At 45.9% G+C, this 18159-nt stretch overlaps 1 protein-coding gene and 1 long non-coding RNA gene across 5 annotated transcripts in view; one reads left to right on the forward strand and one right to left on the reverse strand.

Annotated features, from left to right (window-relative positions):
- LOC308581910 overlaps positions 1 to 18159 on the reverse strand; it is a 66877-nt gene that overhangs the window by 5450 nt on the left and 43268 nt on the right. The gene's annotated exons all lie outside the window — the stretch shown is intronic.
- Positions 2324 to 18159, forward strand: part of SPATA20 (spermatogenesis associated 20) — a 49981-nt gene continuing 34145 nt past the window's right edge. Inside the window, exons 1-8 of one of the 4 annotated variants that reach the window (XM_081184545.1) lie at positions 2324 to 2507; positions 6137 to 6274; positions 8002 to 8066; positions 10087 to 10241; positions 10332 to 10475; positions 12736 to 12937; positions 13173 to 13303; positions 14458 to 14562. In XM_081184545.1, the coding sequence (XP_081040671.1) occupies positions 2416 to 2507; positions 6137 to 6274; positions 8002 to 8066; positions 10087 to 10241; positions 10332 to 10475; positions 12736 to 12937; positions 13173 to 13303; positions 14458 to 14562 (1032 nt within the window). In that variant the 5' untranslated portion in view covers positions 2324 to 2415. The other 3 variants (XM_081184546.1, XM_081184548.1, XM_081184547.1) reach the window with 3 other exon arrangements.

The raw sequence follows: 18159 nt of genomic DNA on the forward strand, positions 1-18159 counted from the left end.
AAGTGTGGCTTATATGCAGGCCAATACAGTAATAGTGGATAGGGAACAGCAAAAGGGATGCCTGCAACACTTGCCTTGTAGGTTGCCTTGCCTTCTTGTCCTAACGGGTTGATAGTAATAATAATAATAATAATAATAATAATAATAATAATAATAATAATAATAATAATAGCCTCCAGGCAGCTCAAGGTGGCCTACATGGTTCTTCCCCTCTCGAGTATATTATCCTGCAACAATCCTTTGAACCAGGTTAGGCTGAAAGACAGCGAGTGGCCCAAAATCGACCCTATCCAGCCAATAAATTGCTTTGTTCTATAGGAAAACCAGTACGTACTGTACAGTACTCCCAATTTTGTTTTGAGCCACACCCTCATGGCAGCCATTTTGAGTCAAGCCACACGCCTTGTGGCAGCCATTTTGTGACCAGTGCGCATGACATTCTCTCAACATTCCAAATATGCCACCGGGCCGAATAAAAGTTGGGTGACCTCTGTGAAGGCAATAATAATAAAGTTGCTACCATATAACCAGCAGGGGGCGTTTGTTCTGCTAAGAGTTTGATGGCAAAGGAAGTTTGTCAAGTACAATTTGGCCTACTGGAAGTGTTAAGAGCCATCTGCTTTCCTCTCCCACACATCACATTATAAAAAAAGTATTTATTTAAACATGCTACAGTATAACTGTTCTATTTGTAAAAATTCTAAGTGTCTTACAAAGGGAAACAATACACCCCCAAATGAATTCAAAAATACACTTGTAAGGAGGAAAAAACAAGAAGAAAACAGTGTGAAAAAGCCACCAAAGGTTTACCTAAATAAAAGTAGCATATATAGAAGCCAATTGTCTCAATCCATGGTAACATGGACAGTGAAGCAGACAGAAGCTTGAAAAAAGACTGCAGTTCTGTGCACTCTTTACCAATTGCAAAATAAGCTACATGAAATGCAGTAGGATTTACTTCTAAGTAGACATGGATAGGTGGGAATTGTGTGCCTAACTTCAGGTTTTCAATGTGTTTCATGCTCATCATCTCAATAATCTTTAAAACAGCCTCATATGGTAGGTCAGTAGAATATCCTCACCCTAAGCAGTGAAAGCCATGGCTTACCTAAGCTCCTGAAATCTGAATTTGTAGTACAGTGGTACCTCGGGTTACATACGCTTCAGGTTACATACGCTTCAGGTTACACACTCCACTAAGCAAGAAATAGTGCTTCAGATTAAGAACTTTGCTTCAGGATGAGAACATAAATCGGACTCCGGTGGCACGGCGGCAGAAGGAGGCCCCATTAGCTAAAGTGGTGCTTCAGGTTAAGAACAGTTTCAGGTTAAGTACGGACCTCCGGAACGAATTAAGTACTTAACCCTAGGTACCACTGTAGAGGTTTATCAGAGATTTGAACAGCTCAATTCAAGCTGAAACTGGTTTTGGGGGGAAATGCCTCAAAATGCAGAATTGCATAAGAAACAGCAGGATAGATATGGATTGTAGCTAAAATCATGTGTAAACCACTTCCCAAACTAGTAGTGAGAGTGCACTGGATGCAGAATTAACCAGAGTGTGTATACAACCGAAGTCCCACTGAATTCAATGCTTACTTATGAATAGACACGTATGAGATTGCAGTTAATTTGTGTGGTATTATATTGGTTTTGGCTTTCATATTGTTCTTAGTTTTGCTCAGACAGGGATTATTTCCGTTTGTTGCCGTTTTTAAAATTCTTCCAGTCACTTCGATTTCCTATCTGGGCCAGCTGTTGCCTCAGCAATCCGGTTTTTCCCTCTCCTTGAAATATGCTGACTTAAATTTGCATTTTATTCTTTTTGCAGGGTAGAAATCAGGCTTTTGTTGCTGCTCTTCTATAGACTACACAGAGCCATAATTAAGTCTAGCCTCATGTCAGACTACTCCTCCCAACCCCAAAAATCTATATATAAGGAAAACAAGCCCGTCTCTCTATCGTCCCCGGGCAACCCTCCTCCACCAGCTGCCTCTGCAACAAAGTACTTTGTCTCCTACCATCTTATTAAAAAGTTCTAGGGAAAAAAAATAACTTTTTATTCTCATGGGCACCTCTGCCAGCTTCACCCCTCCCCCTCAGTATGCACAAATAGTAAGTCAATGATCAAAAGTCAACTAGGCACCCGAGGAGGTTAATATGCTGAATACGTTTCCCGGGCCTTGGATGAACTTCCTTCCTCTCCCGGTTCACACCCGTTCCCTGACCCTTGCTCTGGCTGGCGCTTCTTGCACCGCTACCCGAGGATCCGGAATAACTCCCACCTCCCAAGCCCGGCTATAGAGAGAGCCAGGCTCCTCCTCCCTAGGCGAGCGGCGTTGCCTGTCTCTGCCCGCCAAACCCGCTCCGGGGGATCCCTTTGAGCGCCGCCCTTCGTTGCCCAGCAGCGGGGCCATGATCTCCGGCCCGGTCGCGCTCTTGCGCCGCGCTGGGGGCCGCCTGCTGCTCCGCCGGGCTGGGCTCAGCCGAACCTCCTGGGCTCGCAGGTACCGGGCCGTGCAGGCGAGCGACGCCGCTTTCCCACCCTCTCGGCCCCGGGGGACTTCCAGATCCGGATTAGCGACGTGCTGGTGTTTGTTTACATGCAGATAACAGCAGCCCAGCTGGCTGGCTGGCGTCTCCGGGTCTGTTTTGGCTCCCTCCCTGCCTTGTCAGTCCCTGGGTGATTCCGCAGGGGAGCTTCGGCCCTCCAAATAGCCTTTGCATGGGGGCGGGGGGGGTGGAGCTGAACAGGCTTGGCTGCTGCGGATTGCACTGCACGTTGGCGTTGCTTGGCCCAATGCATTTAGCCCTACGGGGGAAGCGGTGGCGATGTGGTTTCGCTTTGGGGCGCCACCCCTATAGAAGAGCATGGCATGTGCCCTCTTCTCCGCCCCCCTCGTCCCGCCCCCCAGCCGACATAGACGGCGAGCTTCGCTCACTCACACTCAGACCCCCTTTGCCCCCTTGTAAGTAGGACAGAGGCGGAAGCCAGTGGCCCTCTATATGTGTTGTTTGGACTACAGCTCCCATCATCCCCTCTTCACACCATTGCCATGGCGCTGATGGGAGTTGAAGTCCGGCAGCGTCCGAAAGGCACCAGGTTCCCCAGTCCTGCAAATAGAGGAGGTTTGAGCTAAACGGCGCTTTTGAATTTCTGCTCGACCCTTCAGTATTTTTCCTGAGGGGCTCCATGGCTGGTTTCCTGTCTGGTTCTGCTTCTTGTTGCAGTTTTCGTTTGCTCTGCCGTGCTCTACTGCAGATTTATCCGCCGGTCTAACTATTAGAGCGCAGAGAACATTCAGTTTCTCTTTCCGCCGTCGCGCTTCGTTGCATTGTTGGTGTTGTGTTTACAGTTCCTGCTGCTCCCAGATCTCTAGCCACACCTACCTATCGCTTGCTTAGACTAGAGTACCTGTAATATGACACTTGGATCTTGTGCTATACACCCACTGCACTCCTTACACATGCTCTGAAGGAATATAGTTACTAGAGACGGTTGCTCTCCCTAAGTGGCCAGCTTAATCACTTGGAGAGAGAGTGGAGTACTGCAGAGGTTTCACCCTAAAATGGCTAGTTTCCACCGTTTTTAATACCTTCAGCTCAATCTCTTCATTATGTGGCACAGTCTTGATTGGAGATATTTTCGGGACTACAAAGCTGACTTGGAAATTTTTCAGGATTCCAAGATCTTTGTATCATCTTTCACATACCCCTCCCTCTTGAAGCGTCTTGACCTCAGAATTGCAAGGCCTTTTTTGGTTATGTAACTCAAAGGTCATGGTTTCTGCCCTCCATGGGGCCTTTAGGATCTAGGCAAATGGACGCAGCTGTGCAGGAACATGCAATTTCATCTCCCAATTTTAATCTGATGCAAGTCCTGTTTATAGCCATCAGTCACTGGAACTTTCTTTTCCTGACTTTGGCAACCTTGCAGAGCTACCTTTCCCAAGATTCATCCTTTCTTCTCTCATTCGCACAAATTTTATTGATTACATTAAATACAGTAATACTATAAAGAATGAACAGTATGCATGAATATATTCCAGACCCATTTTGCAAAGTAATATGTAACTTAATACAGTATATTAAGTGATGCAGGTGTATCCCTAAACATACATTCAGATGAAGACACCTGTTCGTTAAGTGCACAAGGTCCTTTTTAAAAAGGTGCATACATGTAAAACACCCGAAGTTTAGACCTAAAACATGACATATATAGCCTTAAGATGCATCCTATGAGATATATAATGTAGTGTTGAGTCTCCCGAAATACTTTTAAACGGTCTCCGTATTTGCTTCATTCCTTTCAAAGAAGCTGAACTGAAGCTTTTCCAAGACTGCGCTTGCTCCACCCTCTGCAGGAAAAGTGAATTCTGATTGGTTAGACACAAATCACGTTTCCGGAATGTGGGTGGAGTCAACACTATTTTGAAAATCCGCATCTCTGGTGTGGTTTCCTTGTCATGGCAAGGGTAACCAAGTGACTTTAAGGAAGAGCCGAGAGAGGCTTCTGGTCAAATTTTAAATAGAAGCAACAGCAGGGAGTCCGCAAGGTGTTTTCTACTTATCCGTGTTTAACAGAACTATGATTATTCTCAAATGTGAGATCTATTTACATTAAGTGAAGCTGTGCTGCTTTAGAAATAACGGATATCTGAATATAAGGGACGTGTGGCAGCTTTAAAGAGGAGACAGCTTGATGTCGTAGTCCAGTTTGGTTGTGTACCTTCAATTTCCTGTGGGGCTGTTTGCTCTTAGAACTCTCCTTTAGATCTCAACTGTAGCTTCAGGAACTGGTACCTGAATTTGCTTTGCTTTCTTCAGCCCTCTCCATTCCCCTTTCCTTTCATACTGTGCCTATTAGACTGTGCGCCTGTGGACAGGAACAGTCTTACCTTTTAATCTCTACACAACGCTTTTAAACACAGTGTAATTGATAATGAATACTTTAGAATCAAGACATTCCTGGGCCAAGGAATTATGAGCATGTGGCCTATTGCACGCACATTATAGTAACAAAGACAGAGATAACGATTTGGGGAAAATGTATACAGTGGCGGAAAGCTTGGGAGCAATAAAGAGGAGATGTGTTTGGGAAGGTCTTGTAAATTAAGGCGAGGGAGGGAGGGAGGATGGATGAGGTGTAACTGAAGGCTGCGAGTGGCACATGGCAGTGGCTCAGTAGGGCTTCAGGGAAGAGATACTCTTAGCTCTACCTGCAGGTGCCAGAACTTCTGCATGTCTTGGGCTATAGCCAAAGTTTGCTCCAATCAACCAAAGCTGGTAAAAATAAAGAAAGGTAAAGGACCCCTGGATGGTTAAGTCCAGTCAAAGATGACTATGAGGTTGCGGCTCTCATCTCGCTTTCAGGCTGAGAGAGCCGGCGTTTGTCCACAGACAGCTTTCCAGGTCATGTGGCCAGCATGACTAAACCACTTCTGGTGCAATGGAACACTGTGATGGAAACCAAAGCGCATGGAAATGCCGTTTACCTTCCCGCCGCAGCAGTACCTATTTACCTACTTGCGCTGGTGTGCTTTCGAACTGCTAGGTTGGCAGAAGCTAGGACTTAGCAACGGGAGGTCACTCCATAACAGGGATTTGAACCGCCGACCTTCCAATTGGCAAGCCCAAGAGGCTCAGTGATTTAGACCACAGCACTACCCGCGTCCCTTTTACCAAAGCTGGTATTGTGAACCTAACATGAGAAAATCCCTGTCGTGCAGCAGCTGAATCACTGGACAAGGAGAGACGCTTTTCTTTCAGCTGTGGCGCAGCTCCCTCACAACCACAACAACACTTGCTGCCATAGGCCTCCTCCAGGAGGGAGCTCCACCCCAAGAGAGGTTCTGTGCCTGAAGTCAACAGGCATGGTATACCTTGGGGTTGGCAGCAGGCCCCTGAGGATAGCCCCAGGCTTCAGTTTTATTGCTCGCAGTCCTAGGCTTGCTTCTTCAGACAGAGAAGCCTACATTGTTTACTAATATAATGCAGACCCGAGTCTGTGCAGATGCTGATCTCATTGAGAGGTGTGTCTGCCTCACAGAGAGGCCTGGCACTGGAGCTAATCCAGATCTTAGCGCTATGGGGATTAGCCTAGCTAATAGCCTTCTGTCTGTGTTTGGTGTTGCAGATCTATACAACTGAGAGCAGCCTTGGCCATGGCCACGGGAGGGAAGGGTGGCCAGTCTAGCACTGCTCGTCCCACGAACCGTCTGATCTACGAGAAGTCTCCTTACCTCCTTCAGCATGCCCATAACCCTGTTGACTGGTAAGAGATGCTTTCTTTTCATGGGCTGAGAGGAGGGAGGCATGTTGGATGGGCTTTAGGGAAAACAAACTCGGAATTTCATGGATGCTTTTCTGCAGGAAATAGAGCCTTCCTCTCCCACTCTCAGCTGCTCCCAATCCTATTCTCCACCTCATTCCACCTTCCTTCTACATGGTGCTTTCTGACCTCTTTCAGTCTCTCCTTTAACACTTTCTGTAGTCTCATCCTCTACTGAAACAAAACTTAGGAATGTAGAGCTATGTTTGTTTGCATAACTACCCCCAAACAGATTTTTGAAAACTTCCTCCCCCTCCTCCTCCTCCTCCTCCTCCTCCTCCTCCTCCTTCTTCTTCGTGTGATTTTTCCATTGTTTGAATGATCTTTTATGCTACTCAGTCCTTGCTGCTGCTATTTTGAGTTCCGGTTACCATTGTTCTTAAAAAAAAAAAGTTGTATATGATGATCTCTCTTACTGTACACTACATTGAGTACATCTTCTTATAGGGCATAACTGAAATGAATGAATACACAACTAATAAGTGAGTTATGTGACGTTTGTTTGGCTTTGGGCGCTGACTTCCTACCCTGAGCTGAGTACACAAACTTACAATGCTACTGAAGATCAGAAACATGTTTGTGCTTTATTTTTCAAGGCTTAAGCTCCCTCGCTGACTGCACTGAAGCTGTTATATCATGGCTTAGTAAGCCTTTTTGCCTGCTCACAAAACCTCATGGCTCCTGCCCTTGTGAGAAGGGACTTGTGGGCAGAAGGCTTGTTCCAACTTGGCATCCACACCTGCCCCATGTTCTGCAATGCTTCTGCAGTTTTGACTATGGAACTAGAGCCTCTAAATCTGCTGTTGTACAACATGATTCCCCCCAAAGTGCCCACAGAATAGAAGCAAGATGCTTCCTATAGTTGTTTAACACCCAGAGAGCTACATCTAATTTCTAGTGGTCCATGGGGATTTTAAACCAACAATCCTAAGTAAGTATAGCTTGTCTTCTGCCAAATGATCCTCAACAGTAACACACACACACACACACACACACACACACACACACACACACAAACACTAACATGCTAGGAGATCAGCCAGGTGTTTCGGCCTCCACAGCTGGGTGTGTCTATAGGTAAATGGTAAAGGTAAAAGACCCCTGGACGGTTAAGTCCAGTCAAAGGTGACTATGGGGTTGCGGCGCTCATCTCGCTTTTCAGGCTGAGTGAGCTGGCATTGCTCCGCAGACAGCTTTCCAGGTCATGTGGCCAGCATGACTAAACTGCTTCTGGTGCAACGGAACACTGTGATGGAAACCAGAGCGCACGGAAACGCTGTTTACTTTCTCGCCGCAGCAGTACCTATTTATCTACTTGTACTGGTGTGCTTTCAAACTGCTAGGTTGGCAGAAGCTAGGACAGAGCAACGGGAGCTCACCCCGTCGCAGGGATTCGAACCGCTGACCTTCCAACCAGCAAGCCCAAGAGGCTCAGTGGTTTAGACCACAGCGCCACCTGCGTCCCTTTTTGGCTGTGGTTATAGCAGTGTAGCAAACACATCATCTACAGACATAGTGGCAACTGAAAAGACCTTATGTGTAATGGGAAGGATCAGGGTTTAATCAATGAACTGCTTAATATCAACTGCTTGCATTAAAAATAGGCATATTGATTTGAGTGATTATAGACATAAATCCTGGCATATTTCTCCTCTTTCTCTTCCCCTCAGGTATCCTTGGGGTCAGGAAGCCTTTGATAAAGCAAAGAGAGAAGATAAGCTGATATTTCTATCTGGTAACAAATGAGCTTCTTTGTTTTATGCTACCCCTGCATGAACATTCACAACTTTAAAAAGCACATGCACATATCTGTGAGTTCATAAAAGCATAGGGAAGAATGTCTCCTTCTTCTCCTCATTTTAATTTTATTCCATTCTTCAGCTGAAGAATGAGTGACTTACATACAAAGGAAAAAGCAACAGTGAGGAAACAACCCCTGCTTTCAAGCTTAAAAGACACGACATGAAAAGAAAAAGGGATGGGGAGGGAGAAGGGGAAAACAAGCAGACTCCGGCACCAGCTCTGATAGTTACAGTTTGTGCAGCAACCAGCTGGCATGGAGGCTGCCCAGGTAGCCTGGCAGAATGGCTATTGCTAGGTTTCAGCTGAGGAACAGTCAAAGGCAGCTGGTCTCTCAGCAGGGCCCATGAAATAGCCTTGCTTCCCTCCTCTCCATCTGCTGCAGCCTGACAGAATGGCTGCTGCAAAGTGACAATGCTTACTTACTTGAAAACTGCTCGAAACATGAAACAAATGTTTGCGCTTGGAGGAATAAATGTCGTCCAAATTGGGTCCTCATCTGCTGGGTGCTCCCTTGCTTTCAGTGAGCTGCTTTCTGGGAGAAGGCGGGGCAATATTTTTCCTGGCCTTGTAGTTTGCATCTGCAAAGAGCAGCACAGGAAATACTTGTGAGGATAAGCTGCTCAGCCTACCTACCTTGTGAAGCTCATAAATTTACTAGTGGAGGAGCAGATCCGGTATCTGGGAATTGCTCCAATTTGAGTTTCAAGCAGATGGGGATTTGGAGCTTGGGTGAAGATACACGTTAGAGTAATACTGGGAGTCTTGGATTTCTTCTTTTAAGCAATTCTAACAGCACAGGGCTATGCATGTTTACTCAAAAGGAGGAGTGGAATCTAAAAATATTTCTTCCCCTCCCCTGACCTGCTGCTGCTTTTTGAATTTACATTATAAGCAACTAAACTTATAGAAGTTTACTATAGTATGGGGATAACCCTCCAAGTATTATATGACTATAACTCCCACAATCCCTTGCCATTGGCACTGCTGGCTGGGAATCATGGGAATTATAGTCCAACAACATCTGGAGGTCACCACATTGGCTACGTCTCCTATAGAAACATCTGCTTAGACATTCTCAGTTGCTTGTTCTTCTATTTCCCAGGCTAGAAGTGCTCTAGTTACGTTCTTCCAAAAGGTCACTTTGCTGGGGTTTAGAAGCCTTGCATCGTTTATAGCCAACATTGAGCCATGAAAGGGCAGCTCTCTGTTTGTTCTCATGTTTGTACATGCAGGTCCCATTAGCAAAATGCTTGTTAAAGGAAAATTCACTTATCCAAACATGAGGAATTAGGACTCAAACTTTGCTACGCACACTGCAGATTCAGATATCGAAACAGCTGGAAGTGCGTGTAGTACGTGCAGTGCGTGCAATGACGCAGCCTTAAATAAGCATTACCTTTTGTGTTTTGCTGGTGCATGGCAGCTGTTTTGCCAGAAACTATGGTTGGGAAGGAAGGGGGAGAGATCAGACAAAATAAGGGAGCATTTCCCCATTCCATGTTTGCCTTTTGCAAGGTTTCAGAGGGTTTTCTCCTCATTTTGGGGTCAAAATTCTGTGGCTCACAATGCATTAGAAATTTCCCCTTAGGAATAAATGGAAATCGTCCATTCGTTAGACAGATGCTCGCCTAACAATCAATTTATTGAGAATTCATTGTGTTTGGATAGCAAAACCTGTGTGCTTTCTGCTAAAGCAGGCACAACCAGTGTGGTGCCCTTCAGATGAGGTCATACTACAACTCTCTTCTGCCCCAGCCATGGGGATGATGGGAGTTGTAGTACACCAAGGTTGGCTAGCCCTTTCTTAAAGCCAACTCCTTGTCCTAGCCTGCTGATTTGCTTGAATTATATACTTTTCTGTTTTGACTTTTCTTGCCCACCACTCCTCCCTGGGTACAGCAGGGCCTTCTCCTTCGGTGAGCCTTTCTTTAACCGCCGGCGTTTGTTTTCAGTTGGCTACTCGACCTGCCATTGGTGCCACGTGATGGAGCAGGAATCCTTCCAGAATGAAGAAATTGGCCAGATCCTGAACGACAACTTTGTGTGCATCAAGGTGGATCGGGAGGAGCGGCCAGATGTCGATAAAGTCTACATGGCCTTTGTGCAGGTGGGGAGCAGGAATGAGCATAGCAAACGGAAGACGACTGTTGCTCCTAGACTGTTGAAGGGAGCCATATCTTTTGTTTTCCTCCTGCAGGCAACCAGCAGTGGTGGAGGTTGGCCCATGAGTGTGTGGCTAACACCTGATCTCAAACCATTTGTAGGCGGGACCTATTTCCCTCCCGAGGATGGAATTTACCAGGTTGGCTTTCGGACCGTTCTGCTTCGCATCCTAGAGCAGGTATGGAGTCTGGCATCCAGGGTCATGGGATAGGTTGAGGTCCTCACTGGAGCAGTACACCGGGGACCACACTGTACTCGTTCCCATAGTGTCAGGCGTCAGGAAATCCAATCCCCCCACAGTAGGCTGCTGGGAATAGATAAGACAGGGAAAGTTCTTACCAATGTCTTTTATTCAGTATTCACAGAGAGGGGCTTAGAAATGCAGCCTTTTGGAGTAATGGGTGTTGCGCCGAGTAAATCTCCACCTCCCCCTTCTCTCCACTTCCTCTATCGTCAACAGCACAACCCACCTTACGGTGGCCACTTAGGGTCATTTGTCTCCAAGCTCTTCGCTCTCCTACTTTCTTTCATATATCTATCTATATCTATATCTATATCTATATCTATATCTATATCTATATCTATATCTATATCTATATCTATATCTATATCTATATCTATATCTATATCTATATCTATATCTATCTATCTATCTATCTATCTATCATCTATATATATATATATTACTTTTTTAACATATCATTTTTAACAGTAATTAAACATACTTTTACATCTTATACAGTTTTTTTTGACTGCCATCAATCATGTCTGAAAATTTTCCATTCTATTCTCTTAATATGCATTTCTCACATTCACTATTACCTTTAAATCTCGTAACTAATATCTCTATTCTTTCTCTACTTTGCAATATTTCATATATTTCTCCTTACAAAACTTCTTGTAGTCCTACTAGCGTAATTTATTGATTACAGTTGCTTTTCAAATCGTTTGTATATTTCTTCCAATCATCTGTAAATCTCTGGTTTCAAATCCTTCCTGTCATTTTGTCTAATTCTGCGTAGTCCATTAATTTTGTCTGCCATCCTTCTTTCGTCAGAATTTCTACTTGTTTCCATTTCTGGGCTAATTTGCTCTCCTACTTTCAATGCTTGCCAGGTCCTGGGAGGGGGGGGGGTCTGGAATGCTTTCTAGTGATAACATGTCGGCCAGCTGCTCCGGCTCTGCCTCCTCCTCTTCCATTATTTCCCAACTTTGCTCTTCATCTGCCTCTGAGCTATGACCTCCGGAAAACCACTGTTGTAAATGTATACTGTCTTCCACTTCTCTGGAAGGTTCAGGCTGGGGAGGCCGTTTCCGCCACTCCTCCTCTGTCCAGTCCCTAACACATAGTGGCTTTTGTGCTGGGGCAAAGCCCTAGAGCTGTCCTCCTGATACTGGCACCACTGTGCTTCATCTGTGAAGGGTGACACCAGCAGAGCCCAATCAGACACCCCTCCCCCTGTGCATCTGTGTAACCCCGTCCTTGCCCCTGCCTTGCCCCAGTCCTACTCAGGTAAGCTGCAGTGGTGTCAGGAGAGTGGCAGTGCCCCAAACATGAGAGCCAGTGTGGTGTAGTGGGTAAGAGCGCTAGTCTCGTAATCTGGGGAACTGGGTTCGCGTCTCCGCTCCTCCACATGCAGCTGCTGGGTGACCTTGGGCTAGTCACACTTCTCTGAAGTCTCTCAGCCTCACTCACCTCACAGAGTGTTTGTTGTGGTGGAGGAAGGGAAAGGAGAATGTTAGCCACTTCGGGTAGTGATAAAGCGGGATATCAAAACCAAACTCCTCTTCTTCTTCTCTTCATACCATCCACTTCTGGCTGGGACTGAACTTTTTGTCTAAAGGCTTTTTAGAGCAGGGGATGTGAACTGATTTTGTCACTTGGGGGCGAGTGTTCAGGGCAAGATGAATTAGGGAGAGAGAAGTTGGTTAATAGGAATTGGTTAACGTCACATTTGTCCAGCGTGGATAGAATTTGCTATGGGGTAAGAACAACTGGGCATTAACAATGTTTTTCTCCTTTACAGTTTAGTGTGTGCCCGATGGAAGCATCTGGGAACCTAGTTTTAATGAACGATACGTTGGCAAAAATTTTCGCGGCTAAAAATGTATAAGCAGACATTTTGGGGCCTGTTCTGTGATGCTTCCGTCGTGTGGCAGTGGCAGCTGTAATACCTGAGAACCGTTCAGGGGCCTTGTTCTGTTCACGCGAGTGGGAAAATGTGGACTCCTAGAGAAGAGGAATGGCCCTTCCACTGCTGTGCCAAGCCACACTGCTTTTGATATTTGAAAGCTCCTTTAAAATGGTGGGTGGGAAATGATTGGCCCTTTTTTTTTTGGAGGAGATAGGTGGTTGTGCGAGGCAAAAGGTGTGAGTGAATACTAGCAAAATGATGACTTGACTTCTTCCTTGTGCCCCCCCCCCGTCTCCTTGCCAGTGGAAGCGGAACAAAACTAGCCTTATGGAAAACAGCCAGAAAATCCTGTCTGCGCTGTTAGCCAGGACTGATGTCGGTGCTCGCGGGGAGGAAGCACCCCCATCTTCAAAGGAGGTGATGAGCAGGTGCTTCCAGCAGCTGTCAGAGTCCTATGATGAAGAATATGGTGGATTCTCGGAGTCTCCCAAATTCCCTACTCCAGGTTAGTCTGAGATCTTCCTGTCAAGCTATCTGAGTAGCTCAGGGATGTGTGGCTCTCCAGATGTTGTTGGACTCCAACTCCCATCAGTCCCAAGCCAGCAATTGCCTGTGGTCACAGGAGTGATGGGAGTCCAGGAACACCTGCAAAGCGATTCCCCATCGTAGCCATAAGAGGAGGCAGCGCTGCATAAACAACCAACCAAGGCTCATTACTTTCCTGCTTATTTGTATTCTAGTCAACTTGAATTTCCTCTTCTCTTACTGGGCTCTTCATCGGTCAACTACTGAAGGGGCTCGGGCACTGCAGATGGCCTTGCACACCCTCAAGATGATGGCCTATGGCGGGGTTCATGATCACATTGCCCAGGTATGAAGGGGTGGGGGCAGTGTGAGTTGAGTGGTTTCATGATTTTCACAAGGGAACTTTCATCCGTGTGACATTCTCCATTCCTTGACATAGAAGTTCTGTGTCCATCCACCTGCCTGATTTTGCTCATCACGCCATATTCTTTTTCAACTACCCACTTTCAGAGGAAGGAAGATCTGAGAAAAGGTAATAATAGATGCAGTGTTGCCGTGTAAAACTAAAAATGCCCGGAAATGGCTGTAAAGTGCTGCTGGAAATAGATATAAAGTGTTGCATCTTTCTGAGTTACAGAGGTGTACCCAAGAGATTCTTGGGTTTAACAGCAGGCAGTATTTTACTGAATAAACTGGTCCAATTCAAAGTCATTTTATCTATTCCACCCCATTCATGTGTGTAGGGTCAACTTGGTTATAAACACCATTATCTAACAATTTTTAGATCCCAGTGTGTGTGTGTAGTTTATTTTAAAGCTGAATTCCACAGACACACCCAAACTAAATGTGTAGGGTCAACTTGGTTATAAACACCATTATCTAACAATTTTTAGATCCCAGTGTGTGTGTGTAGTTTATTTTAAAGCTGAATTCCACAGACACACCCAAACTAAATCCTGTTGGGTCAGATTCTAGGAAGATATAGAAGGGATAATCTTCTGGAAATCTTTCCAAGGGACAGAGGTGTATCTGCAGCCGGGCCTGTTGTGCATGGCCTTGCTCCAGCTTTCACCTATATCTAAGCAGTTAGTGGTGCATAAGGTTCCACATGATACCCTCCTCCTTTGTGGATTATGGACATTGTGGCAGTTCTCCCGTGGATGAGCATCACACCACTGCAGGCTTGGTTGGTCTCAGTGGTTTCAAATCACCACCAGGTCCATTGACCCCTTTGCTGGATGCCCTAGTCCAGTGGTTCTCAACCTGTGGGTCCCCAGATGTTGTTGGACTACAACTCCCATCATCCCTGAGCTCTGGCCTTGCTAGCTAGGGGTGATGGGAGTTGTAGTTCAACAACATCTGGGGACCCACAGGTTGAGAAAGGCTGCCCTAGTCTGTTGAACTGAGAGTTCTCTGCCCCTCTCCCAGGCATGGGATACCTGACCACAGTCACAACTGGGCAGAAGTGACGAGACGTTTCTTCCCCTCTCTCTGCCGCAGGGGTTCCATCGCTACTCCACTGACCAGCGTTGGCACGTGCCTCACTTTGAAAAGATGCTGTACGATCAGGGGCAGCTGGCAGCAGCCTACGCCAAGGCATTTCAGGTACTTCCCCAGCTCAGATTCTTTTCTTTTTTTAAAAAGATATTTATTAAAATTTCAACATATTACAAAAACGAGCAAAATAAAGAAAGAAAAAATAAAGAAAAAAATAAAAATGAAAATACAAGATAAAAACAATTAAAGAACAGATTAGTCTTTCCATGTCTTATCTTTCATTTGCTTGTTTCCCCGACCTCCTCACACCTCCCTTTTTGTATTCCAGTTCAAATTCGTTAGTTCAGCAAATCCTTTCCCTCTTTAATTTTATCTTAATCTCTTATCTTAAAATATAATAACTTTAGATTATCACCTGTTAACAATCCATTTTTACATATTCCTTTTAACATTGCTGCTAAAAACCACTTAACTTCAATCCAACATCATTCTAACATTCATTAATTTTACAGTATTTCTGTAAATAGTCTTTAAATTTCTTCCAATCTTCTTCCACCGACTCTTCTCCTTGGTCTCGGATTCTGCCAGTCATTTCCGCCACCCAGCTCAGATTCTTGCCTCAACGATACCCTGCAGTCCCCTCCTTATTAGTTAAGGCCAGAGGACACGGTTCTCATCTTGGCAAAAGAGGCAGGCAGGAAGCAGAGCATGATGCTGGGATCGTGATACTTCTGTGCCAGCACCAGGGGGCAGCATTGTTGGGCATCTGCTGAGGTTTACAGTCAACCACCAGTGTTTCCTGGCTCTGCTGGCCCTCTGCACTTGCCCTCTCTGAGCGTGGAAGGCAGTGGCCAAAGCAAGAAGGCAGAGGAGAAGCCGCTTCTGCCAGCGCAGCGATGTAGTTGAATACGGCCCTCGCTTCTTAACCTCCTCACATTTTCGGCCTATCGCTGAAATGACATGGAGGTAAATGTGATTCGCCGCCGGAAAGCAGGAGGTTAGGTGGGAAGAAGACAAACACTGGGCTTCTTGAGCCTGATTCCCGCATCCAGGGACTCGTGCCTTCATGCAGAGGAGAGGAAAAGGAGACGTTTGTTGTTTTTCTTTGTAGGCCATCTATGGCAACAGAGGGAGAGGATGACACTTGGGTGGCGGGCAGGTGTGTGTGTGTGTATGTGTGTGTGTGTGTGAGGGTTCACCGCTTCCTTTCTTCCTGCAGCTGTTCTTGGCAGTTACCTGGCACCTCAGGAGTGTTAACAAAAACTGAGAGCGGCACTTGGGCTTTGTGGAACAGGCGGAGCTTTACAGAGGGTTGTTGGGGGGGGGAGCGGGGAAGAGAGAAGCGAGAAACGGTTCACATGGGCAAAGGCTGCTAATGTTCGCACTGTGGCAAGGGTGCTCTGAGATGGAAATAATTTGCTGCCACTCCCAGGGAATCTCGGGTGCCTGCCTCTCTCAGTGCTGCTTTCCACACAACAGTTCCACAAGCAAGTCCAGCCACCGCTGTGCTCCTCTTCCTTAGAAATTGGGACGGGGAGCACTTGACCATGGAGAGAAGGTTCCATTTTGTTTTATCCAAGGGGAGCCTTGGTGCTGGAGGAGGACGGAGCTGGGCAAGCCACACACAACTTGCCATGCGCACCCTAAGCTAGCCTACTGCCCTTGGGTGTAACACCTTGCCGTGTTGCCAGTGTAGAAGGTTCAGCTGCCAGTCCAGCCGACTTCTGTACTTGAAATTGTGGGGAGATGCCATCTTCCCCCTCAGGCTGCAGAATGCCTGTGGGCCCAAATAGCAGTTTCTCTTCTGGAGCAAGTAGCACCTTGCAAGGGGGCAGGGAGGATATTTGTCGGGAAAGCAGAGTGATGATGTGTTTGCAGGAGTGGGGTGCGTTAAATCAATTTGCTCTCTGGGCCTAATCCAGACTGAGAGGGCCCATGTCTGCTTCTTTCTTTCTTTCTTTCTTTCTTTCTTTCTTTCTTTCTTTCTTTCTTTCTCTGGAGAAATGAATCAATACAATACGACCATATGTGTAATACGTTGCCTAGGATGGTCCTGAGGGAGTCAGCCGTTGGGAGTCACTAAGGTTTCAAACTGTGCCCAGGCAAAAACTTTTATCTCTCAGTGAATATGTGGCTTAGTTGAGGCAGAGGATTCCCCCCACTAGTTTTGGGAATGCTGAGTGTGTAAGGAAATGAACTACTTGGATCCTTAAAAAATAATAATCTTGGTATGGTTTCTGAGGATTACAAGTTAAGGGTCTCACCATATAAGCCTAATGATGTGCCTTCTGGTTTTACTGTGTCTGACTTGGCACATTTTATATACTCCCGGTCTCTTTGTGTTCATAATTTAAGCAGAAGCATAAACAACTATGCCTGTTTTGGGGGTTTAAAAATCCATTATAACATTTTTTGGATTTATAGTAGTGAATAAATTTTAAGGAGCAATTTCAAGGGGAGGTCTAGTCTTGCAGCATTAGAGTTTCTGGACATTTAATAGCCAAGCTGAATTTTGGCAGGCGCAGTGTTTTGGGCTCCTGTGGGACTGTGATGTTACAAGCTGGGCCAACTGAAATGTTCTCTTCTGCATACCTGTTAAAGATACAGTACTCCAGTATTGAAGGCTGGCCATCCCTCCTTTAAGTGGAAGTAGCGATGCCATTTCATTCCTGCATTGTCTCCTGTGGTGCATATGATACTCCCCACCCCTGTTTTCCCTCCTGCATCATGCCTACAGCTAATTCCTCTCTGTTTATGTTGAAGGCAGGGTCTTCTCTCTGGTGGCACCTTCCCTGCAGAATAGCCTCCTGGGAGAGTTTTGCCAGGTTTGTTCTGTCGGAGCTCGACAGAGAGTTGTAAAAATATTGTTGTGTGCTCCTTAATCTCTGAGCAATGAGAGACTCCAGGGAGTTTGCTTGCCTTGGAATGAAGGTCTCTAGAGACACTGGTGCCTTTAGGATGTATGGCTTTATATGCACATATACAACCTGATCATAAGATGGTAGGGCTCACAGCACTAACTCTTCAAACAGATATTGCTTCCTCAATAGATTTCTGCCCTCCACTCCAAAGCCATAGCTTAGCTTTAAGCACAGATAGCCTGTGTGTCTTTTCAGCTCCCAGTTCCAGAGCAGACTAGACAAAAACTATTGGACTATTGTTTTCCTACCTGCTAAAGGCTGTGGCTCCCAGACAGGTTTTGGTGGGAGAGATTAACCTCTCCCGAAAGAGCATCACCAGTCAGTTGTCTCTATGGCAACATATCCGTACTTCACCAACTTTTTAGACATGTAAATAGATGCCTAACAGACTTGCCCAGGCCCATTACCTTAACGGAGAGACTGGTTTGGTCAGTCCCTTCTGCTACAAATTCCCACAGGCTTGGTTGGGCACAAAGGCATAGTCAAAACCAGCCCCCCATCTTATAACAATATTGTTCATTCTTCCAGGCTTTTGTAGGGAGGAGGAATGTCTCATTGATTCTGGCGCATATATTTTAGCTGTGTCGTAACATGTTTTGTGAGTTTCTAAGTCATTTAAATCTATTTATAGTCTACAGATGCAGTGCTGTGTACTGTTGATTTTAATTGCAAGAGACTTGGAGGGCTCTTGAGGCACACTGGCCAGAGCCACCTCCAGGGGGTAAATTCCTATGTAGACACCTCTGAGAGCACGCTGGGCCCTCTGTAAGAGTTGCTACTGTTG

This window comes from Podarcis bocagei (assembly GCF_964188305.1).
Source record: "Podarcis bocagei genome assembly, chromosome: 2".
Classification (NCBI taxonomy): Eukaryota; Metazoa; Chordata; class Lepidosauria; order Squamata; family Lacertidae; genus Podarcis; species Podarcis bocagei.